The sequence below is a fragment of the Limtongia smithiae genome, assembly GCF_038497785.1.
Source record: "Limtongia smithiae strain NRRL Y-17922 unplaced genomic scaffold V1518scaffold_3, whole genome shotgun sequence".
NCBI lineage: Eukaryota > Fungi > Ascomycota > Lipomycetes > Lipomycetales > Lipomycetaceae > Limtongia > Limtongia smithiae.
In genome coordinates, this window is record NW_027117624.1 from 670,604 (window position 1) to 692,611 (window position 22,008).

At 53.9% G+C, this 22,008-nt stretch overlaps 9 protein-coding genes across 9 annotated transcripts; 3 read left to right on the forward strand and 6 right to left on the reverse strand.

Annotated features, from left to right (window-relative positions):
• Positions 1 to 1,038: 1,038 nt before the first annotated feature.
• V1518DRAFT_371933 (HAD-like domain-containing protein) lies at positions 1,039 to 1,963 on the reverse strand (the record flags this gene model as incomplete). The annotated part of the gene is made up of 4 exons (XM_066901375.1): positions 1,039 to 1,210; positions 1,288 to 1,406; positions 1,469 to 1,563; positions 1,588 to 1,963. 4 exons carry the CDS (start codon positions 1,961 to 1,963, stop codon positions 1,039 to 1,041), a joined length of 762 nt encoding a protein of 253 aa, XP_066760755.1.
• A 428-nt stretch (positions 1,964 to 2,391) lies between these two features.
• Positions 2,392 to 3,102, reverse strand: V1518DRAFT_437248 (ESCRT-II complex subunit-domain-containing protein; the record flags this gene model as incomplete). The annotated part of the gene is made up of 3 exons (XM_066906320.1): positions 2,392 to 2,519; positions 2,573 to 2,648; positions 2,707 to 3,102. 3 exons carry the CDS (start codon positions 3,100 to 3,102, stop codon positions 2,392 to 2,394), a joined length of 600 nt encoding a protein of 199 aa, XP_066760756.1.
• A 1,208-nt stretch (positions 3,103 to 4,310) lies between these two features.
• On the reverse strand, positions 4,311 to 5,923 carry V1518DRAFT_404528 (Tubulin/FtsZ, GTPase domain-containing protein; the record flags this gene model as incomplete). The annotated part of the gene is made up of 5 exons (XM_066901893.1): positions 4,311 to 4,408; positions 4,462 to 4,673; positions 4,730 to 5,746; positions 5,781 to 5,796; positions 5,887 to 5,923. The coding sequence occupies 5 exons, from the start codon at positions 5,921 to 5,923 to the stop codon at positions 4,311 to 4,313; spliced, it is 1,380 nt and encodes a 459-aa protein (XP_066760757.1).
• Positions 5,924 to 6,128: 205 nt separating this feature from the next.
• Positions 6,129 to 7,592, reverse strand: V1518DRAFT_413671 (uncharacterized protein). The gene has a single exon (XM_066903365.1). It carries the CDS (start codon positions 7,419 to 7,421, stop codon positions 6,330 to 6,332), a length of 1,092 nt encoding a protein of 363 aa, XP_066760758.1. The 5' UTR covers positions 7,422 to 7,592; the 3' UTR covers positions 6,129 to 6,329.
• A 2,002-nt stretch (positions 7,593 to 9,594) lies between these two features.
• V1518DRAFT_413678 (HotDog domain-containing protein) lies at positions 9,595 to 10,849 on the forward strand. Its single transcript, XM_066903366.1, has 8 exons — positions 9,595 to 9,752; positions 9,822 to 9,875; positions 9,998 to 10,063; positions 10,135 to 10,177; positions 10,265 to 10,366; positions 10,426 to 10,442; positions 10,520 to 10,663; positions 10,718 to 10,849. The coding sequence occupies exons 1-8, from the start codon at positions 9,726 to 9,728 to the stop codon at positions 10,757 to 10,759; spliced, it is 495 nt and encodes a 164-aa protein (XP_066760759.1). The 5' UTR covers positions 9,595 to 9,725; the 3' UTR covers positions 10,760 to 10,849.
• Positions 10,850 to 11,187: 338 nt separating this feature from the next.
• V1518DRAFT_207275 (armadillo-type protein) lies at positions 11,188 to 18,876 on the forward strand. Its single transcript, XM_066900906.1, has 2 exons — positions 11,188 to 18,443; positions 18,499 to 18,876. The coding sequence occupies exons 1-2, from the start codon at positions 11,423 to 11,425 to the stop codon at positions 18,696 to 18,698; spliced, it is 7,221 nt and encodes a 2,406-aa protein (XP_066760760.1). The 5' UTR covers positions 11,188 to 11,422; the 3' UTR covers positions 18,699 to 18,876.
• Positions 18,877 to 18,918: 42 nt separating this feature from the next.
• On the reverse strand, positions 18,919 to 19,917 carry V1518DRAFT_413680 (uncharacterized protein). Its single transcript, XM_066903367.1, has one exon. The coding sequence runs from the start codon at positions 19,850 to 19,852 to the stop codon at positions 19,055 to 19,057; it is 798 nt and encodes a 265-aa protein (XP_066760761.1). The 5' UTR covers positions 19,853 to 19,917; the 3' UTR covers positions 18,919 to 19,054.
• Positions 19,911 to 20,667, forward strand: V1518DRAFT_413682 (uncharacterized protein). The gene is made up of 2 exons (XM_066903368.1): positions 19,911 to 20,175; positions 20,235 to 20,667. The coding sequence occupies exons 1-2, from the start codon at positions 19,992 to 19,994 to the stop codon at positions 20,561 to 20,563; spliced, it is 513 nt and encodes a 170-aa protein (XP_066760762.1). The 5' UTR covers positions 19,911 to 19,991; the 3' UTR covers positions 20,564 to 20,667.
• On the reverse strand, positions 20,586 to 21,912 carry V1518DRAFT_413683 (uncharacterized protein). Its single transcript, XM_066903369.1, has 3 exons — positions 21,350 to 21,912; positions 21,157 to 21,296; positions 20,586 to 21,098 (listed from the first exon to the last, which is right to left on the reverse strand). The coding sequence occupies exons 1-3, from the start codon at positions 21,837 to 21,839 to the stop codon at positions 20,715 to 20,717; spliced, it is 1,014 nt and encodes a 337-aa protein (XP_066760763.1). The 5' UTR covers positions 21,840 to 21,912; the 3' UTR covers positions 20,586 to 20,714.
• Positions 21,913 to 22,008: the final 96 nt, after the last annotated feature.

A 22,008-nucleotide genomic window follows, 5' to 3' on the forward strand; every position in this document is an offset into this window, starting at 1 on the left:
ATATTTTATCAATCGCATTGTTGCTGGACTCGTTTTCTTGCGACTATTAATTGTTCGGGAGACAAGATCACGAGGGAAGGAATATGATCTCCTTTCTTTAGATAATCGATAATTTCACTCCTTCCATAACCATCCATTGCCCTTGTGCTTATATGCAGAATGGACCCCCCAACCACCTTCCTCTTGCGCGCGAGAAGCGGGAGTGGCGATCTTATTTCACGACGCGACTCATCGGATGTTTACTGGACGTTGTGATGCCTCGATCGCGCCTTTACCGGTGACTCATATGGTAAAGGACGAGACAGCGTCGGCGATATGTATTGAAATTGTGTCTTAGGAAAGGGATCGGTCCGCGTCACAATGTCTGATTTGGACTCTCGCTCTTTTGCAATCACCGCTCTCGTGCAATGCAACAGAAGGTGTTCTTCTAATATAATTCTGTTCTCGCAAAGAGGCGGCTATGATAGCCATCGAGTTCTAAAAAACGCGACAAACCAGGACGGCACCGGACTTCGTGTTGCGCCGCACAAAAGCCATCGGCAGTGACTTGAATGTTGAGATCACAAGGACCCCTGTGCCTGCAACTTCGATTGCGCAGGAGACCAATGTTTGCTCATCGGCAGTTCTTGCTCAGATACAGATCCAGCGTCCGATCGCACCTCTGTCACTCTTGGGCTGATCGAACAGGATCCTCTGTGGATGCCAGCGGAGCACGGCGCTCTAGGAAGTATTTAGTGGGCAGTCGCTTTGTGCGGGGGGGCCCAACCCATCAGAGATAAATCTCGTTTCTTCCATGCTATCACTTTGTTCCTCATGGGATCAGGGCGATATGCTAAATAAGCAAGAATCTATGCAAGCTGGCAGGTTGAAGTTGAAGAAACTTGGAGTAGCATGCCGTCGAGCGAGTGTTCGGCAGGTACGTTCTTTTCATACTTGATGACAAGCACAAGCTAACAAACCGTCATGACAACAATCGGTATAGCACATTGTGGTGACGTCACGAGCGACCAGCAACATGGATGTGTTGCGCACTCAAGTTCAGTTTCCCATCTTCGAGAACAGCTCGATGAAACTATCCGCATAGTAATCCACATCACTCGGCGTCACAACCTTTCCGATGTCCTCACCTTGTCTGTTCACGTACGCGGTGTTGAACCCGAGCGCCTTTGCGGCCTGGAGATCGTATATATGCGCGGCGACCATGCAAATGCTGTCAAGAAGGACGCGCAGGCGCGGATGTGTTAGATCTATAAACTAGCTACTATAGCTATGAACGTAAATACATACTTTTCAGGCTTCAGTTTGAGGAACTCGGCTGCACCGAGGTATGTCAATGGGGAGGGCTTATAGACCTTGAAGACGTCGCCCCCGAAGATCATGTCCCATGGCAGATTGGCATACTTTGCCTGTGCGCGGAGATGACGTGTCAGAGAAGCCAAGGAGAAAAGGATCACGCGATGTAACTTACCATGTCGACGAGAAGTTTGACGTTGCCGTTGGAGAGCGTGCAGATGATGTACTTCGATTTGAGGAGCGAGAGTCCTTCAACAGTATCATCCCAGCCTAAGCCTTACGTTAAAATTGAACTGCTCTGTATCATGCGCACTCTTTTCCATCGCTTGCCTTTCAAATAATGCCAAGCATCCGCGATCTTATCAAGATCCGCCTGCGACCACATGTCATTGAGCCCGTACTTCGTCGCGAGTCCTCCAAGCGACATGCGGTACTGCTGATCCACAGTCACAAACTGCGCCTCCTCGCCCTGCGCCAGCGTTGACCCTGCGAATGTGAACTCGTAGTACCCGTTCCGCCACTCATCTGCAAACTTATCCCAATCAACGCCCGCCGCGGTCGTGGTAGCATGGGACGCAGGGACGTGCGCGATGAGGAACTCGCGCACAGAGGTGCGCCAGTCGACGACAGTGCCGAAGACGTCGAAAAGCAAGGCTTTGATCTCGGGCATTGCGGACAAGTAAAATAGCTTGGTGGATTAGTGGGCGGTGATTATGAAGCTGTGAAAGCCCGGTGGCACAGAGTGAAGATGATGAACCCCCAGACCCTTGTCTGCCGGCACATAGCGTTGTGCCTTGTACAAGGTGGACGGAGAAAGTCCGGGGAAGCGACGGGCGAAATGAAAGCTTGGTCACGTTCCGAACGACACCTTATCGTGCCGCTCGATGCTCCCGTCGTGCGAGTCCACATGTCTACGAAAAGCCAATATCACAGGCAGAATTAGTCAATTAACAGGATATATACAGTACATACGACTAACCGCCTTCCCAAATGCAATACCTTGCTCTAATCGTCAGCTCGCAGTCGTCAACCTGCAGGGAACATTACTAAACCAATAATCCAAACACAAAACTCCTCGTATTCCTGCTACTGCATCACTTATGGATTTCCAAAAATCTTTACTCCAGCCTCTTCGCCATCTGCGGAACGCATTATTTGTGCCAGCCCTCGGCGAACAAGCACGTCTAGAGCCCGGCGCAGAATGGAAGAGTCAATGCCGTGGAAATCTATTGCCGCGTGTTAGCCAGACATCGCCGGATGCATATATAGGTAGGCTTGCCTTGAGAGTACGATAAATCGCCGTCTGAAATCTCGTACATTGTAAGAATAGCGTTCTTTTGCCCGGTTAAGTCGATCTTCGAACATCTTGTCAGCGTCTGCCACATCCACTCAATTCTCCCTTCAGCAACATACCCAGTCGGATATGATATTCGCCCACTCCTCTGGCCGTCGCCAATATATCACCGCGCTTGTAGTCTTTCCCGCGCTACTTCGATCGGTGCCCGACACCCACTCCGCGTCACCCTTCTTGACCATATGCTCAAGCACCTCCTTGCACGTCTCAAGCTTGAGTGCGCGGTTCAACTCCTTGTTGTGAAAAAGATCCCATTCAATCGCAGTATTGAGGTCGATGCGCCAGACGCGGTTGTAACGGCAGTATGCGAGAATGAGCGAGCTCCAGAGAGAGAGCTGGGAGGACCATGTTTGGCTGTTCGGCTGCCGCGTGAAGAAGGGGGGAAAGGAGTATATAGATGGAAATGGAAACGGCGTCGCACCGCCGGCGGCGGATTGTGCTGCGGAGGACGACATTGCACAAGGAGGCAAAGATGGGAGACAGAGGATAGTAGTTGGCCTGACGACAGTGGCCGTGCCGCTGGATTGCTCAAAGTGGCTTCTCTCTAATATGATTTCATCAAGATTATGCCGCTACATAAATCAAGCACACTAGCAACGAACTACAACTGTTACACAACCTTGTACTCGACCAGAACTGTATTGTGTTCTACTTCACACTTATGGGTATGCCTTCCACAGCATTGCATGGGGTTCAGGCGTAATCTGTGAAACCCCCACTGCACCCCCACGTGTACAATTGCTTGTAACATCACTTACTCTCTATCTTGTCGCAGTAGAGTCCCAAATCATTGCAATACGAGGGTAAGGTGTATATGCTGTAACTCTATCCTCATAATCTCTGCAACTGTGCCTGTATGGGCTTGAATGTTATTTTGATTTCCACGTACCAACTAAAACCGCTTTAATTGGCACAATTTGTAAGGGCGATGACAGGAAATCACACTAAATCTGTGCGATTCATGTCTTCCCGCAGCACAGATTTCCGAAGGATGCACGGAATTTATGCAAGCACGCGCGTTGTTGCTTGGCGGCTCAACAGCCGCATTCAATTACAGTTTCAGGAAGATATTATTGCGTGTTTATATCACCCACGACACCGGCTATTTAACTGCGATGAAGCTCTGCAGCGAAGAGTTATGCGCGATGTTCTAGAATTTGCCATGTCAGGGGGCGTGCACCTATGAAGTACTGTCAGGATGCCAGATCACAGGCATGAAGGTGCGCATCTCAAGATGTAGAGGTAGTACCAATAGCCTCGTGTTGACAAAGGCATTCAGAAAGTTGACGAATGCCGTAACTAATCGAAGACAGCCTTTCCAAGCCTTCATCGCTGACGTACAAGACTTCTGTTTTTCTTCCTTCAATTAATTAATTAAGCAAACATAACAAACACAAGCTAAAAACCTACAGACCATCTGTATTATACAAGGTTTACATAAACAGGTCGAGTGGAGGGGAGGGTGGAGGTTGGAGGTGAGGTCGGAGAGCGGAAGAACGGACGGAGGCGAGGAGAGACTGTCGATCAAGGTGCGTGCAGAGAGATGTGGGATGTGTGATGTGTCGGAGGGCGCCGACGAGAGGATCCAAAAGATAGAAATTGAACGCGCAAAAAATTGAGAATGGTTGTAATTTTTGGGGAGGAGGTGCGTGGAGCGTGTTGCTCAGATCAGGCCCTCGTTTTCGGCGAGCACCTCGTCTGGCTCTTCCAGGTACTGGTCGTCAATATCGTCTTCCACGGTAGCCTCTTGGTATTGCTGGTCTGAACAACATTGTTAGTACCATCCAACTGTTACATCCTCCGGGCACACTTACATTCGGCAATCAAATCCTGCAAGTTAGTCTCGGCCTCGGTGAACTCCATCTCGTCCATGCCTTCGGCAGTGTACCAGTGCAAAAACGCCTTGCGGCGGAACATCGCCGCAAACTGCGTGCTCGAGCGTACAAACAGTTCTTGCACAGCGGTCGAGTTGCCTATGAAGGTTGCCGCAGTTTTCAAATGTTCGGGAGGAACATTGCAAACGGACCTTAAGGCTGCCGTTAGTCATAGACACAAGCAGTAGACCAAGAGAACGGTACTCACGTCTGGATATTGTTGGGAATCCACTCAACGAAGTTTGATGCATTCTTTAGACGCATGGAAAGCACCGAGTCCTCAACTTCCTTGGTGGAGACCTTGCCGCGGAAGATGGTCGACGCAGTGAGATACCGACCGTGAAGTGGGTTCGCGGCGGCCATCATATTGACGGGGTTGAACATCTGCTGCGTCAACTCTCTGACACCGAGATTCTGGAAATCTCGAGAGTTGGCAGCAAACAGCGGAGCGAAGCCGACGATGAAAAAGTGCAGGCGGGGGAACGGAACCATGTTGACTGCGAGCTTGCGCAGGTCGCTGTTAAGCTGGCCTGGAAAACGCAGGCAGGTTGTGATGCCGGACATGACCATGGATATCAGCTTGTTCAAGTCCGGGTAGTCCGGCGTAGGGATGCGCAAGGTCTTGGTGGCAATGTCATACAGCGCCTCGTTGTCAAGACAAAACGTCTCGTCGGCGGTCTCGACAAGCTGGTGGAAGGATAGGACGGCATTATATGGCTCCGTGACTGTCTCGGCGACTTTGGGAGACGGGAGAACCGAGTAAGTGGCAAGCATGCGGTCAGGAAACTCCTCGCGGATTTTAGTGAGCAGCAATGTGCCCAGTCCGGAACCAGTGCCACCACCAAGGGAGTGCGTGATCTGGAATCCTTGGAGCGAGTCTGTATTCTCAGCTTCGCGGCGCACAATATCCATGATCGGCTCCATCAGCTCAGCACCTTCGGTGTAGAACCCCTTAGCCCAGTTATTTCCAGCGCCAGAGTCTGCGGAGACAAACGAATCCGGCCGAAACAGCTCTCCCTGGGGTCCAGAGCGAATGGCGTCGAGGGTCGAAGGCTCGAGGTCAACGGCAATGGAGCGGGGGACATATTTGCGATTCGAGCCCTCGGCGAAGAAGACCTCGAGACGGTCGAGGCGCTGCGCGTCCGAGATGTCGACGAGGTGGCCGGCATTGTCGAGGCCATGCTCCTTCGTGATGGTGTCCCAGAATGCGGAGGATATCTGGTTGCTGTGTGTGTTAGAGTAAGGGATCAGCGAGAAACGATGAGGATATGTACCCTGCGATTATAAGTTAGCAACAGCACAAAGCACTGTGTACGCGTCGCGCACAGAGCGCGTCGACGTCACACCATGCGCCACAACACATACCAGCCTGGCCACACTGAATGGAAATGATCTCGCGCATAGATGAGCAGTGCACGACACGGTCGCGGCTGGAGGAGACTGGATAGCAGACGGGCGGGGAGGGGTGGTGGTGCGGTGCTGCAACTGTGGTGCACGACGCGAGTGTTGTTGTGGGGCAAATTGCACGACGCGAAACCCTAGGCCTCAGGGGTTACAGTTCGCATGCTGCCACGCGGGTGCAAGTTGCGTATCTACGGTCCAAGTAGTTTTATCACTTCGTCAATGGGGTTTATTGGCCAGTTATTACAGGATAGGAAGCGAATATACAGAGACAAACAAAAAAAACACATAAAACAATCCCAAAGCGCCACTCCAAATAATGGCAAGCTATAGACAAACGCGACAGGGTAATCAAAACACACACACACACACACTGATTTCTTTCTTGTAGATGTAGACTCCGAGATTCATTGGTTAACGTCGACTGGCGTGTAATATGGACTCCGTGAGGCAGGTGTGTAGTAAGACTGCGTTGATCGAGTGAGTGTGTGCTGTATGTCCAGCATATGCAGCAGGTCTGCCTGGTGATCGCCGATGGAAGAAGGCGCAGATGCCTCGTCCGCAGGCGACATGTACAAGTCGGCCGTGCTCGGCAGCTCTTGCTTCAAATGCTTGTTCTCGTGGAGCTCCCGCTCTGTTCGCTCCTGTTCTTCGCGCTTTGTTCGCTCCTGTTCTTCTTGCTCGCGCTGCTTTTCGGCCTGCCGCCTCTCCTCGTTGATTTTCATCAGGCGCAGCCGGGCCCTCCGGTTCTGGAACCAGACCTGCAGCTGGCGCGTGGTAAGACCAGGAATCTGAGCGGCAAGGCGCTCTCTGAGTGCCGCGTCATGGTGAGGCTGCTTGGCAAACTCGGCAACTAGGAACCGCGTCTGCGCATGGGTGAGTCTAAAGCGTTTGCGTTTGGGACGGGCGATCGGCATCTGCGGGGGGGCGGGATAGTACATCTCTTGAGCCATTGGCATGGCAGTCATGTACTGGGGTACATAAGATGGAGGCATTCCATACGCGGGCTGGGAAACTAAACCGGCGGAGGGGGCTGTTGCAGAGGCGGCGTAGACGGAGGGGATGTCGGCTGAAGGTGGAGGAGTGGGAAGACCTGGGGACACTGGCATGACGGTCGCAGCGGACATGAAGCCGGTCGGGGCGTAGAAGTAAGGCATGGTCTGCGGAGCTGCTGAATGTGTCGAAGGTGGTGGGACAGCAGACATAATGCACTCTTGGCGGATGTCATCGGCGGATGCGTCAAGAGGGGGAGAGAACGCGTCGGACGACAGACTTTCACCGTCAGCGCCGTAGTAGTAGATGCCGGCACAGTCGGACTGGGGCGCGATAGGGGCGAGGGGCTGCGAGCAGAGGAAGAGGCGGTTGTGGAGGTATAGGTCTGCTGCCGGGGATGAGGAGGCGGATGAGATGGGGGACTCGGCGGTGGAGGAGGAGACTGAGGAGCGGGAGGAGTAGGATGGCGTGTGGGCCATGGCGAAGAAGGTAGGGGAGGCGGACATAGTTGCAGACGGCGGCGGGCGGGCAGAGCGGGAGGGGCGAAGGATATAGAGCGGTAGGGGAAACACGCAACCTGCGGGAGCGACGGCAAACGCACTCGCCTGACGACGGTCTGGTGTGCTGGGGCGAAGAGCGGACAGGAAAGTGAGGAGCGGAGGAGGAGGAATAAGAATAGGAGGGCAGGGAAGCAGCACGGGGGCATGCACGCGCTTGCCGCTGCGGGGAGCGCGACTGGCTGCGGAAAAAGCAATGGGCATGTGCTTCCCGATGATCAGCGCGGTTAGCCTTCGCGCTAGAACATCCACGCCAGCCCAAACGGGCCGCGGACATACGCTCCCTCGCCGGCACGCCCCGATTTGGGCCCCCGCTCTAGCCCTAAACAGCAGCGATAGCCGACCGTGCCCCTTTTTTTTCTGCAACCTGCTCAGCCGCTGCGGCGCACGCGCACTTATGCGAGCTACCTTTTAAGCTTCTGTCAACCTGTGTTCGCGGCCGAAGACGGCGTCCCTCGCACGTGAGTCCCGCTAGCCGCGCTAATGAAAGCATGACATCTGCAACGCGAAGGCGGACGCGTCGCGGCGGGTGAGCGCGACCTGTCGCGCCGTGGATCGCTGCGCAGGGGGCCGGAGGGGCGGCAGCAAATAAAAGGGGCTCTGCGAACAGACGCATGGCGCGGAAGGCCTCGCGGGCCACGGGGGGCCACGAGGTTGCTGATCGAGGCGGTCTAGGAGACGCCGGGGCGGTGCCTGCAAGTGGCTAGCGCGGAGTTGCAGGCAGCTGCTGCCTCGTGTGCATGACAGTTCAACTCACATGCCAGGCCTCAGCCCCTGCGTCGCCTGCAGCAAGTCAGCCACACTTGCGCAGCTCACATCAGCTCACAACACGGCGCTGTCGCCGGCGCGCCGGATCCGGCGTAGCAGTGCGTCATCCGCCGCCCGTGCGTATGTTATGCGTATGGGTAGTAGGGCCACAGCAAGCAAGTCCCCGGAGTAGGCGCAGCGTCAACATGCAGTGCCAGCAGCAACGCAGAACGTCAACAAGCGGCCGATCAGACAGCCTTCTCCGCCGGGCCAGGTGGCGGCGGCAACGACGACACAGTACAGCGCCGGCGCGACAGCGCGGGAGCGCCGTGTGGAGGCAAGACGCATGCAACTAGAATACGTTGTTATATCATATCTCGCCCCGCGCGGTCGTTGTCTCGCCTGCACGCCGCGACAGTGCCAGCGTGCGCAGCGGCTGTCGCCCGGTTGTCGGCGCTGCTGTTGCTGCGGTCCGCTGCTGACCGCCCCCACGATGCGGCGGCGAGCGCCGGCCGGACCCGGCGCTGCAGAATCTTCTCGGCGCAAGGCAGGGCCGCAATTCCTCAGCAAATCGACAATTCTTCCGGGGCGCGGCCGGGCAAATGACGACACGACGGACAGGCAGCTCCTTCAGGGTCAAGGGCCAAGAGCCACGATGGTCACTGCGGAGCGCCCTCCTTTTTGTGAGCCGCCACGCACCGCAGCCTCTGTGATCTCCGCGATCCTGCATCGCGTTCTGCTCACGCTCCTGGTCGGACGCGTTTTCGCCGACAGCTGTCGCAGTGTCGTTCCTCGTCCGTCGTCGTAGGTCGTACGCACTCTCGTTGCACCACCGTAGGTGATAGCGTACATGGAGCGCTCATTCCAGAACTGCGAATGTACACCGCTTGCTGTCGCGACCCCCACACGCGGAGCTGCCCTGCTCAGTTTATGTCCGCGACGCGAACACGCGCCGCGCTAACTACTCGACACTGCCTTAGTTGGACTCGCCTGTAGCGGCTGCTCGCGGCTGATGGCCGCAGACCCTGCCGGACTCGGGTCGCTCGCTACACGCCAAAGCGAGGAGAGTAGTTCTCCAGCTGGATCTGGTCTGCATGCCGCCAGCCCTGTATCGCTGCCCAGCGGCCGCTTTTCACGTCCACCGACTCGCCGCCCGCGCTGCGCACATCCACACTGCATCGCCACGTCGCGGTCTCACCAGTGGCTGGCCGCTGCAGCTGTGTCCGAAGACCAGCACCCAATCGCACAAGTCGAACAGACGCGTCGAAGTCGCGTCCCCCCTCGAGCCGCAATTTTGGCAGCTAGCCGAGCTCATTTACGCGCTCGGGCGCACAGTTGTGCGCTAATCGTCGGCGGGCCCCCGTCTCACTCGCGCCCTTGTCTGGCCCCAATTCTCCGTCTCTCGCCCGCCGCCGCCGCTCTTTGGCTGCGCGCCGCCCTCTGCGATAAAAAAATAGAGTACGTCTAGCAATCAACTGGCTCTCTTGAGTGCATCCGCACACCGCAATGGCTTCCCTGCCCTTCGTCAAGCGCGTACGTCCTCGAATCCGACAGCTGTCAGTTGTCACGTCCCTTCTTGCGCCCACCGCTGATCGCCCCCAGGTCTGGTCATCGTTCCTCTCTACCTCCGGACTTGAGCCATCGCTGCTCCCTCATGTACGTACATACGTGCAGCTGCCTCTTCTTGCTGCAGTGTGGGCTGCGTCTTAGCCGGTTGGTTCCGGTCCCCCTCCCCCCCACCGCGCGCGTCCGGTTGCCTCTAACTCCATCCTCCCTAGCTCAAGCTCGTCGACGCTGTGCCCGGCCGCGTCTCGCTCGAGCTCGTTATCGAGAAGTGCCACACTGTACATGGCCCCTACTGGCGCCTTCAACTCTCTGAACCCCGACTAATGCCTGCGCACTCTCTTTCCTATAGAATCGTCTTGAGATTCTCCATGGCGGCACAGTCGCGTCCATAGGTGAGCCTCTCCTCTCTCTTATCTTTGCCACTTGCTTGCGATATGCCTCTCCGTCCCACAGCCTCTAACTGCAAGCGATGCTCACAGTCGATCTCGCTGGATCGCTTGCCGTAGCCTCTCGTGGCATGTACAGCACCGGAGTGACGACCGACCTCAACGTCACATACATCTCTTCTGGTGGAAGAGTGGGTATGTGTGACGCACCTCCTCTGCTTTTTTCTTTTGGAGCTTAGAATTAACAAAACTAGGCGACAAGATTTACATTGTGAGCGATATTCTACCCCTCTCTGCTGCAGATATCTCCACGGCAGCTTGTTAACTTTACCCTGTCGGTTCCACTAGGAAAGCAAATGCCACAAGCTTGGTCGCAGCCTGGCGTTCACCACGGTGGAGCTATTCCGATTGCACCCGCATCTGCAACATCAGACGGAGGAGCTGTTTGCGCGCGGCACTCACACCAAGTACGTCGCGGCAGCAATGAAGGATGTGAGTACCATCACCACTGTGTCCTTTCTAGTGCGCTAATTGTTGCGTCCACAGTCATTGAACATGCTCGAGGAGCACAGGGTGCTCAAAGAGTAGGCAATTTATCGTACCCTGCTGCACTGTGTTGTGTACGGCGCTACAGTATGCAGCACAATCTTATTCGCCTGATCCCTGTTAACGTGACTGTAGCCGGCAACAGCTGCCACCCCATGTCGTCGTAGCACTATACCGGTGCACCTACTCCGTATAATTGCCCCACTCTCTCCGATTGACCTGCCCTGCTCATAAATGGCCGCGCCGTCGTGGAGCGCAAGCACCGTGCGGCTCAGCCGCACAAGTGTTCATGTGATCCACAAAATTGTGCGGACTTCGCCGTCCATGATACGCCCACCGATCGCTATCTCACGTCCCTGCTTGCTTCTCCCAAATGGCGCAGTGAGACTGCTGCCGTTTGTACTGTTGTCGTTAAGGCATAGCACATCTTATAGCGTCGCGCCGCGCGCGCTCGTTGTTGCTGCTTCCATTGTCGCCGAGGGTGCATCTGTGTCCCGCTCGTTAGTGTGTCGTCATCAGCAAGCCTACGTTACCGCTGACCGCAGCCATGGATAATACAGCGCTCAACCACATCTTCGCCAATTTCAGGTCAAAGTATGTGGTTTTATTGTTGTCATTGGATTCGCTCCAGCGTTAACAAGCCATAGAGTCCCGGAGACGAGGAAGCGTGCCGGCGAGGAGCTACGAAACTACCTCCTCTCGGTTATGCGCCAAAATCCCGAGCAGTCCAGCAAGTACAATAGCGACATCAATCGGCGAATATTCGATCTCATAAACTCCGCAGACGCCGCCGACAAACTTACTGGCGTTGCGGCTATCAACAGTCTCATCGATTTCGACAGCACTGAGGAAAACAGAACTAAGGTTACCCGTTTTAAGGGCTATCTATCTCAACTGATCCCGTCCAATGATGTCGAGGTCATGCGTCTTGCTGCCAAGGGACTTGGACGGCTTGTTGCCTCCGGCGGCTCCTTGACGGTCGAGATTGTCGACTCCGAAGTTAAGCGATGTCTGGAGTATCTCCAGTCCGAGCGCGTCGAGTACCGCCGCCAGGCCGCCATGCTTCTTGTTACCGAGTTCGCCACAAACAGTCCAACAATCTTCTACTCCTACGTGCCGCAGATTCTCTCCAACATCTGGATTACGCTCAGAGACCCCAAAGTCACAGTACGCAACGATGCCGCCGACGCGCTCAGCGCATGTCTGAAGATTATCTACCAGCGTGACAACAACCTCCGCCAGGAGTGGTACTCGCGCATCTACGAGGAGGCTTTACGTGGTTTCAAGATTGGCTCGCCCGAGGCCATCCACGGCAGTCTTCTCGCCTACAAGGAGCTCTTCGAAGGTGCCGGCATGTTCATGCAGAAGTACTACGACACTGTCTGCGACACTGTCTTGAGCTACAAGGATCACAAGGACGTGCTCGTGCGCCGAACAGTGCTAACCATGATGCCGACCATGGCGTCCTACAACGCTACGGAGTTTGCGAGCAAGTATCTGCACAAGTGTATGCTGCATCTGCTCAACCAGCTCAAGCGTGATCGCGAGCGCAACCAGATCTTCCACTCCATCGGTCAGATTGCCGGTGCAGTGCATGGCAGTATGGGCCCATATCTCGATGCCATCTTGACGAGTATCAAGGAGAGTCTCTCCCAGAAGGGTCGGCCAAGAAAGGAGCAGGAAAAGGCAGTGTTTGAGTGCATTAGCATGCTCGCCGCCGCCGTTGGGCAGGCGCTCACGAAGAACCTCAATCTTGATATCCTTGATCTCATGTTTGCATGCGGTCTCAGCGAGCACCTGCGTGCGACTCTTGTCGATCTTGCAAAATATATTCGCCCGCTCACGCCAAACATTCAGGCGCGCCTTATCAAGATCATCTCTCTTTCTCTCAGCGGCAGACCGTTCCGTATTCCCGGCGCGCCCGACACTATGCCACCTATGAACCCCGAAGCTGCACGTGAATATCGAGAAGCAATGCTGTCAAAGGACGGTCCCGCTGGTACTAACGACATGAAGGACTCTGATTTGATTGCTCTGACTATGCGCATTCTTGGTACATTCGATTTCAAAGGTCATACTTTCAACGAATTCGTGCGCGACTGCGTGGTGTACTACCTCGACAACGATAGTCCCGAAGTGCGCAAGTCGACCGCACTCGCGTCCAGTGTCTTATTCCTCGACGACCCTATATGTTTCCAGACAAGTGCACACGCCATCAGGGTTGTTAGCGATGTTCTCGAGAAGCTACTTGCCGTCGCGGTTGCAGACCCAGTGCCCGAAATCCGATCTGAGGTTCTGAACTCGCTCGGTGCGCAGCTGGACGCGCATCTCTCACAAGCTGATAATGTGCGTTTGCTCTTCACTGCGCTAAACGACGAGGTGTTTGATGTCCGGCGTGCGGCGATCGAGATCATCGGTCGCTTGACGACGAAGAACCCGGCCTACGTGATGCCGCCGCTACGTAAGACGCTTATCCAGCTTCTTACAGAGCTAGAGTACTCTACTAGCAATAGCTCAAAGGAAGACAGTGCGAAGCTTCTTTCAATTCTTGTGCAGTCGACAAAGGGACTTATCAAGCCGTACGTTGATCCGATGATCCGCGTGCTCCTTCCCAAGGCACGCGACCCCAGCGTGGCGACGGCGGCAAGTGTAATTCGCGCACTCGGCGAACTGTCGCGGGTTGGGGGTAAGGACCTTGTTCCATACATCCCAGAGCTGATGCCGTTGATTCTCGATATTTTGCAAGATCAGAGCTCGCAGAGCAAGCGCGATGCCGCGCTTCGTGCGTTGGGCCAGTTGTCCGGTAGCACCGGATACGTTATTGATCCCCTGATTGATTATCCCCAGCTTTTGGACGTGTTAGTCTCTATTCTTCGATCAGAGACGTCTATTAAAACGCAACGCGAGACTGTGAAGCTTATCGGCATTCTTGGCGCGCTGGATCCGTACAAGCACCAGATCAATGAAACCGTTGGCGATACATCCCGGGAACAGAGCACTACGTCCACGGATGTCACGCTTCTCATCACCGGCTTGTCGCCAACAAACTCAGATGACTATTATCCAAAAGTTGTCATTGGCATCTTATTGAGTATATTGCGGGATCCGTCTTTGGGTGCTTACCACAATCTTGCCATTATCGCGATCATGAGCATTTTCAAAACCCTGGGCTTGAAATGCGTGTCCTTCTTACCGCAGATCATTCCGTCCTTCCTCGGCGTTCTTCGCACTTGCCCGCACACGCTTCTGGATTTCTACTTCCAGCAGCTCGGCTTGCTGGTGAAAATCGTGCGACAACATATTCGAACATTCATGCCTGATATCATAAACGTTATCAAAGACTTTTTTAACCAATCGACGTCGCTGCAGGGTACAATTTTGGACTTAATAGAGTCTATCTCGCGCGCGCTTGAAGGAGACTTCAAGATGTATTTGCAGCAGCTCCTGCATATCATGCTTCAGGTTTTTGATACCGACAAGTCGATGGTGCGAATGTCTACTCGAAAGGTGTTGCACGCGTTTGCAGTGTTCGGCGCAAATGTTGAGGAGTACGTGCGACTTATTTTGCCCTCGATCGTGCGCATGTTTGAGAATTCGCCGCCTGTGCTTGTGATCACGGCGATGGAGACAGTCGTTCAGATGTGCAAGTCAGTCAACTTATCGGATATGGTGTCGCGCATCATGTTGCCTACGCTTCGAGTGCTCGGGTCGACTGCGAACGATGAGGTGCGCAAAGCGTCGTGGGAGCTGCTTACCGCCATGATCTATTACCTCCGCGACGACGTGTATGTGTTTATTCCGGTCATTAATAAAGTCGTCACGCAGAACAAGTTGTCTTACCAGCAATACGACATTCTTGTTTCGAAATTGGCAAAGAAGGAGCCGTTCCCGCAGAAGCTCGACACGGAATCAGACCGAAAATACGCGAACAGCGGCGGCGACGAGATTTCTGAGGCCAAACCCGCGACGAAGCTTCCCGTGAACGAGGATCACTTGAAGGCCGCGTGGGAGGCATCGCAAAAGTCAACGCGCGAGGATTGGCAGGAGTGGATTCGGCGATTGAGTGTCGCGTTGCTCAATGAATCGCCGTCGCACGCCTTGCGCGCGTGCGTGCAGTTAGCGGATGTGTACTATCCGCTCGCAAAGGATTTATTTAACGCCAGTTTCGCGTCGTGTTGGGCGGAATTGCATGCCGATAATCAAGACGACCTGGTGCGCGCTATCGAGATGGCGTTGATGTCATCTAAGATTCCGCCGGAGATCGTGCAGACACTGTTGAATCTCGCTGAGTTTATGGAGCGTGATGATAAGCCGTTACCAATTGATATTCACACGCTCGGACAGTACGCCATGCGTTGTCACGCTTACGCCAAGGCGTTACATTACAAAGAAAATGAGTTCATGAGCGATCGACAGACAAGCACTATCGAAGCGCTGATCAACATCAACAACAAACTTCAACAGAACGATGCGGCTGTCGGTATTCTAAAGCACTCGCAATTGCATAGCAAAGATCTTCAACTGAAGGAAACGTGGTACATGAAGCTCGAGCGCTGGGACGAGGCGCTTAAAGGTTTCAATAGCCGTACGAATGAGACTGACTCCCTCGAAGTTACAATGGGCAAGATGCAGTGTCTTCATGCGCTTGGTGAATGGGACCTGCTTTCCCAGATTGCGGTCGAGAAATGGTCCAACTCAACGACTGAAATTCGCCGTTTAATCGCGCCGCTTGCCGCTGCCGCCGCGTGGGGTCTCGGGCTCTGGGATCATATGGATACATACATTAACGTCATGAAGCAGGATTCTTCAGATCGCTCTTTTTTCCGTGCAATGTTGCTGCTTCATAGGAAACAGTACGACGAGGCCTCGAAGCATATCGTAAATGCGCGTGATTTGCTGATCCGAGAGTTGGTTGCGCTTGTGTCTGAAAGTTACAACCGCGCTTATAGCGTTGTCGTGCGTGTGCAGATGCTATCCGAGCTTGAGGAGATCATTCAGTACAAGAAGGCGTCCGATGACCCGGAGCGCCAGGAGGTAATGCGCCAGACGTGGACGAAGCGGTTACTTGGGTGTCAGCGCAACGTCGATATCTGGCAGCGCATGCTGAAGGTCCGCGCCCTAGTCGTCAAGCCGCGCCAGGATATGGACATGTGGATCAAATTTGCCAATCTGTGCCGCAAATCCGGCCGGTTGGGTCTTGCCGACAAGTCGCTCAAGGCTCTCTTGATCGACGAGAACGAACCTTACGAGCACGATCCGAGTGTATTCTCGACTACATACGGCGGCATAGCGCGCGGTCCCGTGATTTATTCGCGACTTAAGTATCTTTGGGCTGTGAACAGGAGGCCTGAGGCGTTAAAGAACCTGAGCAGTTTCACGACGAGTCTGTGCACTCGTCTCAGCTTGGATGCTGAGACCTTGATGACGAAGCCGTTGCCGCGGGATCTAACGGTATCTCTCGCGATAGACAGTAGCGGCATAATGCGAGACGACGCGATGGTATCGATGCAACTGCCGGTACTTTCTAGCTCTGTGTCGTCTAAGGCCCTCGAGGATAGTCTACAACGGTTGTTGGCGCGGTGCTTTTTGAAGCAGGGAGACTGGCAGATTGCATTACAGGATAACTGGAGAACGGATATCAGCACATCCAGTTCAGTGTTGCGAGCCTATTTGCTTGCCACATTCTTCGATGTGAATTGGCACAAAGCGTGGCATAACTGGGCGCTCGCGAGTTTCGAGGTTGTTGTCACGGCGGATAAGGGCGATAATAACAAGGACCGAAGCGACACAGTCTCGCTTGAAGTCGTGGAGCGCTACGTGGTACCGGCGATTAGAGGCTTTTTCAAATCGATATACTTATCGCGTCTGAATTCGTTGCAGGACACGCTTCGTTTGCTGACGTTGTGGTTCCGCTACGGCGGTCTACCTGATCCCGCCAAGGCGATTGCCGATGGATTTGCGATGGTGACGATCGATACTTGGCTTGAGGTTATCCCGCAGCTGATTGCACGTATCCACCAACCTAACCCCGTGGTCCGCAAGGCTCTGCACGCGCTTATCGCAGAACTCGGCCAGGCACATCCGCAAGCACTCGTATTCCCGCTCACGGTCGCGATCAAGTCCGACAGTTTGACACGCCAAAAGGCAGCCATGGCTATTATGGACAAGATGCGTGCGCATAGCGCGCTTTTGGTGCGGCAGGCTGAGACGGTTATCCAGGAACTTATCCGTGTTGCGGTGTTGTGGCACGAACAATGGCATGAAGGTCTTGAGGACGCGTCGCGGTATTTCTTTGGTGATCATAACATCGAGAAGATGTACGCTACGTTGGAGCCGTTGCACAAAATGCTGGAGAAAGGACCGAAGACATTGCGCGAGGTTTCATTCTACCAGGCGTTTGGACGTGATCTCCGGGAGGCATATGAATGGGTGCTGAGTTTTAAGCGGACGAATGATATGACGCATCTTAACCAGGCGTGGGATGGGTACTACAACGTGTTCCGAAGGATTGCGCGACAGCTTCCGCAGCTACAAGTTCTGGATTTGCAGTACGTCTCGCCGGAGCTGCGGCAGTGTCATGATCTTGAGCTGGCTGTGCCTGGAACGTACAGACCCGGTGAGCCGATTATCCGGATCATGTCATTTGACCCTACGTTCTCGGTGATTGCATCGAAGCAACGGCCGCGACGATTGACGCTCAAGGGAAGTGATGGGCAAGATTATCAGTATGCGCTGAAGGGTCACGAGGATATTCGACAAGACAATCTCGTCATGCAGCTGTTTGGACTCGTGAATACGCTTATCGGTGTTGATTCGGAGTGTTTCAAGCGGCACTTGAATATTCATCAGTATCCGGCAATTCCGTTATCGCCAAAATCTGGATTGCTAGGCTGGGTGCAGGATAGTGACACGTTCCACGTGTTGATCCGGGAGTACCGCGATAACCGCAAGATCTTATTGAACATCGAGCACAGAATCATGCTGCAGATGGCGCCGGACTATGACCAACTCACGCTGATACAGAAAGTGGAAGTGTTTATGTACGCGATGGACAATACCACTGGACAAGATCTGTACCGCGTGCTATGGTTGAAGAGCAAGTCCTCTGAAGCATGGCTTGAGCGACGAACGATGTATACGCGATCTCTTGCGGTTATGTCGATGGTGGGCTATATTCTTGGTCTCGGCGATCGACACCCGTCGAATTTGATGCTGGGCAGGACATCTGGCAAGGTTATTCACATTGACTTTGGCGACTGCTTCGAGGCTGCGATTCTGCGTGAAAAGTACCCTGAGAAGGTTCCATTCCGACTCACGCGCATGCTGACGTTTGCGATGGAGGTTTCGGGTATCGAGGGCAGTTTCAGAATTACATGCGAGAACGTAATGCGCGTGCTGCGCGAGAATAAGGAGTCACTGATGGCTATATTGGAAGCGTTTGCGCATGATCCACTGATTAACTGGGGCTTCAATTTACCCCAGCCGGGTCCGTCACAGATTTCGAGCAGCGGCGCCGCGCACGATGCCGCGATGCCGGGGTCGTCGATAGACGAGCACTCTAATGGGAGTTCGATGATGGTGCACGGTGCTCAAGCCGCAGCTGCTGCGGCTGCTGGTGCAGTGAACAGTATACCAAACCGAGAGCGGCGGAATACTCTCATTGAAACGGAGACCAATGGAATGGTCCAGCGGCGGCCTGTTATCGCGGAGGAAGAAATTGTGAACTGTAAGTACTTGTTCAGTTTGGGAAGTTTTTGGACTTATACTAACAGATTACACAGTGGAGCTACAAAATCAACTCGACTCGCGCAACCAGCGCGCAACAGTCGTGCTCCGGCGTATCACCGATAAACTAACAGGCAACGACTTCAAGCATCTCAAGGAGCTTTCCGTACCCCAGCAGGTTGATAAGCTGATTCAACAGGCAAGTGCGGTCGAGAATTTGTGCCAGCACTTCGTCGGATGGTGCTCGTTCTGGTGATGGAATAACTTGTCTGATGGGCACGCCGAATGAAGGGATTCTCATATGTGCTTTGCATAGCAGCTCAAGTAGCTGGTTTGCTACTTGATCAGATGTGCGTGAACTCGTTGTCCTAGTCCTCAGCGTGATAAGACAATTTGTGTGATTCGATCTGGTTTTTGGACAGTAAGAAGGAAGGGATGAAGAGGAGTTTTTTATGTTAATGCTAAGATTGTGGTGACTTGGGTGGCTGCGGTCATAAGAGATTATGGATACGAAATCACAGTGTAGTTGTGTAGTTATAGTCATTCAGAATTCTAGAACTCAAAGCACCAAACGCCAATATATATGTACAAGATGTGTAGTGTCTAGGCATGTCATCGTGAAATCTGAAGCGCCGGGTGCGCAGCAACAACTTCGTCAATGCGAGCCGTCCATTTCAGGACGAGAGGGTGGCACGCGGCAATGGTGGCGTAGTCGGTGGCGGCGGCGTACATGTCAGCGGTGACCCATTCTGGTATGATGTCGCCGGATATTGGATCTTGGCGCCAAAATGCGGATGTAGTAGCCATGGTGGGAGTGAGCGAAGACGAAGTGGAAGACGCGACGCCAAAGAGGGTATGCAGTGATCCGTCGTCAAGGATCTCATCCCTGGCCGCCGTTTCCAGCGCACGCAGGTCTTTGATAATCTCCCTATCTACCGTCTCTGCTGCTGAAGCAAGTCCACGAAGTCCTTGCAACCGTCCCAACACTCGTCCAAGCGTAAGTCCTATATGCGCACCGAGCTCATATCCGGCGTCGAAACCCTTCTGCACAGAAGCAGGCTTCCCGGCAGTCACGCCGTTCAGGTATCCGCGTTGTGAGTGGTCACGATGCAAACGTCGAACGTCGCGAGATACATGGTATTCTTGTGGTGTGCTAGAGTGCAGGGACGTGTTGTCGTCGTCCAATTCGTCCAAGTCGTCCGAGTCTGAGTCGAAGGCGGCGGTGATGGATGGCGGGGTTGACGGCGGCGAAGGTGTGGCTTCTGCTGCGTCGGCAGTGGAAAAGGTGTCGTCATCTATGTCACCGTCGTCCACAAAGTCGCCGCCACTGCTGTCGTGGGTGCGCGCCATTCTGTAGGTATCGACGTCGGGCGGTGTACCGGGTTGTGTGTGAAGATGAGACTCGCCCATCTTGGCGGCTAGCAAAGCTCCCAAATTTATCCGACAAAATGTTAGTTACTTGTTTTACACTTCATTTCACAACAACCATCCCACGAGGACGCAACACTGCGACATTGCGCTGATCTACTCGTGCGTATTGTCAGTCTAAATGAGCTTCGCAATGGCCTCGACAACACAAGAGAGCCACAGCCCCTCCCCAGCGCCGGCTCGGCGATCACTGAAGGATATTCTTACTCCGGAGCGGAAGAAGCTGCTGCGCAATTTCCTTGCAGCCACTACTTTTGCGTATATCTCGGTTATGTTTACGAAGCGGTCGATTCTCTCGCGTAGGTGTATGTGTTCTGTTGTCTCTCCCCGTTGATACATGCTATGGAATGCTGACTATCAACAGATGTCCCCTCACTCTTCTCACACAACAACACCCCACCGCCATTCAACAGATACCAAGACGCCGTGCAAGCTGTCACTCTCGGTACACTCTTGTCATGCTCCGTATTTGGTATGGGGGTGACGGGCACTGCCCTCGTCATGGACGTGCACTCTGCCCGAGAGTTCAACGAGCGTATGAAGACGGTGCTCGGTGGGCATGTCAAGGACGCCGAGCGGGCGCTGAACGTGGACGAGGAGGTCAAGAAGCTCGAGGAGTCAATTGAGAATTTTTTGAGCGAGGGACTTGCGGAGTTACAGAAGGACGAGAAGAAGGAGGAAGGGACGAAGTAGCGGAGGCGGCATGGACGGGATATGTCGGTGTATATACTGTATTATAGAACTCCACATTTTGCAAAGACCACATGTACATAATAGCTAAATTTCACACCGCATAATACGAATGCCAACGCCGGTGAGAACAGGAAGCATAGCACGAACGTGTCTATAAGGCGATGAGACCGGCAAGACGAGAGTGTAACTGGTCAATCCGTCCAAGCACACGTCTCTCAAGCAGCTTGTCCCGTTGCAGTGCCAAGCTCTCATCACCTCTTCTGGCAACAGTCTTAGTGACAACTGCACTCTTGATCTTTGTTGCGTCGCAACGCATGCAGATGAATAACTTGTTCTTATCCAGCGCACCTTCAAGGTCGGCATTGTCACCAACGGCACTTTTAGGCGGAAGATCTGAAGATGTGAGATCAAATTCAAGCTTCACGAGCTCACATGAGTCGTCGGCCTCAATGTTGCGTAGACCAGGCAAGCATGATAGCCATGCTCGCTTGTGTACGTCCAGCATGATAAGTCTTCGCACAGCACGAATAAACCCCTGCACACAGAGAGAGATTAGAAAATGAGAAACCAAATACAGGGCAGATAAAACGTACTGGCAGATCATCTCTCGCAAGGTATTTTGCGCTTAATTCGCGGACCGGGATGTATAGTGGTATCGTGTGCTTGTAGAGTTCATACTCACCAGTTTTGTGGGTGCGCGCGAGGATGATATAGTGAGGTGGTCCAAATTGCTCTATATTCAGTCTTAGTAGTCTAAATGATCAACAGAAAGCAGGATTGACGTACTATTTGTGAAGCACTCGATGCGAATGCCCAGCAGCTCGCGAGTCAGCGCTGCACTGCCATCTCCCGCTGGATCGATAACAGAAAATGCGGTTACTCCTACCAGTCTGTGAAAACTGTGAAGTAGCGCGTTACGCTGGCGTATATAAGTCTTGCCGCTGCTGTGTCCGTTCATGTGCTGTAGAAGCAGTGTAGACATGTCTCGCGAGCTGGCCACGGGAGTGTCGGAAAGCAACGCGCGCGCCGCTGCGGCGTCTGCATCATCAGTAGATGTATTAATTATCACTGAGGGGCTATGAAGGTGTGTGCGACGATGGCCTGAGGAGCGAGCACGTAGGAGTGCGAGACGACTGGCGAAGGTTGCTCGAGATGCAGCGAGCTTTGTGACTGCTGCGGCGTCAGTACGAAAGCAGAAGCACGCACGAGCGCAACACATACGCTCTGCACGCATAGAGGCAATTTCAAGTCTGTATCGCGCTGCGGAGGAGGACATCGCTACGTCTGTGAGGAGGACGAAACGGATGCGGGGCTACACGGGTAGAATGGACGAAGAGTAAACAAAGGGCGGGGCGAGTCCGGGTAAAAAAGCGGGGTGTCAGCTGTCAGGGATTTGTGTGCTCTGGGGCCGACGCTGATTAAAAAAGAGGACAGGTCGCCTCGAT

Coding starts and splice junctions, on each gene's coding strand:
- V1518DRAFT_413671 (XM_066903365.1), bottom strand. CDS start 7,421: ATGTCCGCCTCCCCTACCTTCTTCGCCATGGCCCACACGCCATCCTAC.
- V1518DRAFT_413683 (XM_066903369.1), bottom strand. CDS start 21,839: ATGTCCTCCTCCGCAGCGCGATACAGACTTGAAATTGCCTCTATGCGT. Junction 21,297..21,349: donor CATCGAGTGCTTCACAAATA/GTACGTCAATCC, acceptor GACTGAATATAG/AGCAATTTGGACCACCTCAC. Junction 21,099..21,156: donor TTGCGAGAGATGATCTGCCA/GTACGTTTTATC, acceptor CTCTGTGTGCAG/GGGTTTATTCGTGCTGTGCG.
- V1518DRAFT_413678 (XM_066903366.1), top strand. CDS start 9,726: ATGGCTTCCCTGCCCTTCGTCAAGCGC. Junction 9,876..9,997: donor AGCCATCGCTGCTCCCTCAT/GTACGTACATAC, acceptor CATCCTCCCTAG/CTCAAGCTCGTCGACGCTGT. Junction 10,064..10,134: donor TTATCGAGAAGTGCCACACT/GTACATGGCCCC, acceptor TCTTTCCTATAG/AATCGTCTTGAGATTCTCCA.
- V1518DRAFT_207275 (XM_066900906.1), top strand. CDS start 11,423: ATGCGCCAAAATCCCGAGCAGTCCAGCAAGTACAATAGCGACATCAAT. Junction 18,444..18,498: donor GGAGGAAGAAATTGTGAACT/GTAAGTACTTGT, acceptor CAGATTACACAG/TGGAGCTACAAAATCAACTC.
- V1518DRAFT_413680 (XM_066903367.1), bottom strand. CDS start 19,852: ATGGGCGAGTCTCATCTTCACACACAACCCGGTACACCGCCCGACGTC.
- V1518DRAFT_413682 (XM_066903368.1), top strand. CDS start 19,992: ATGAGCTTCGCAATGGCCTCGACAACACAAGAGAGCCACAGCCCCTCC. Junction 20,176..20,234: donor GTCGATTCTCTCGCGTAGGT/GTATGTGTTCTG, acceptor GACTATCAACAG/ATGTCCCCTCACTCTTCTCA.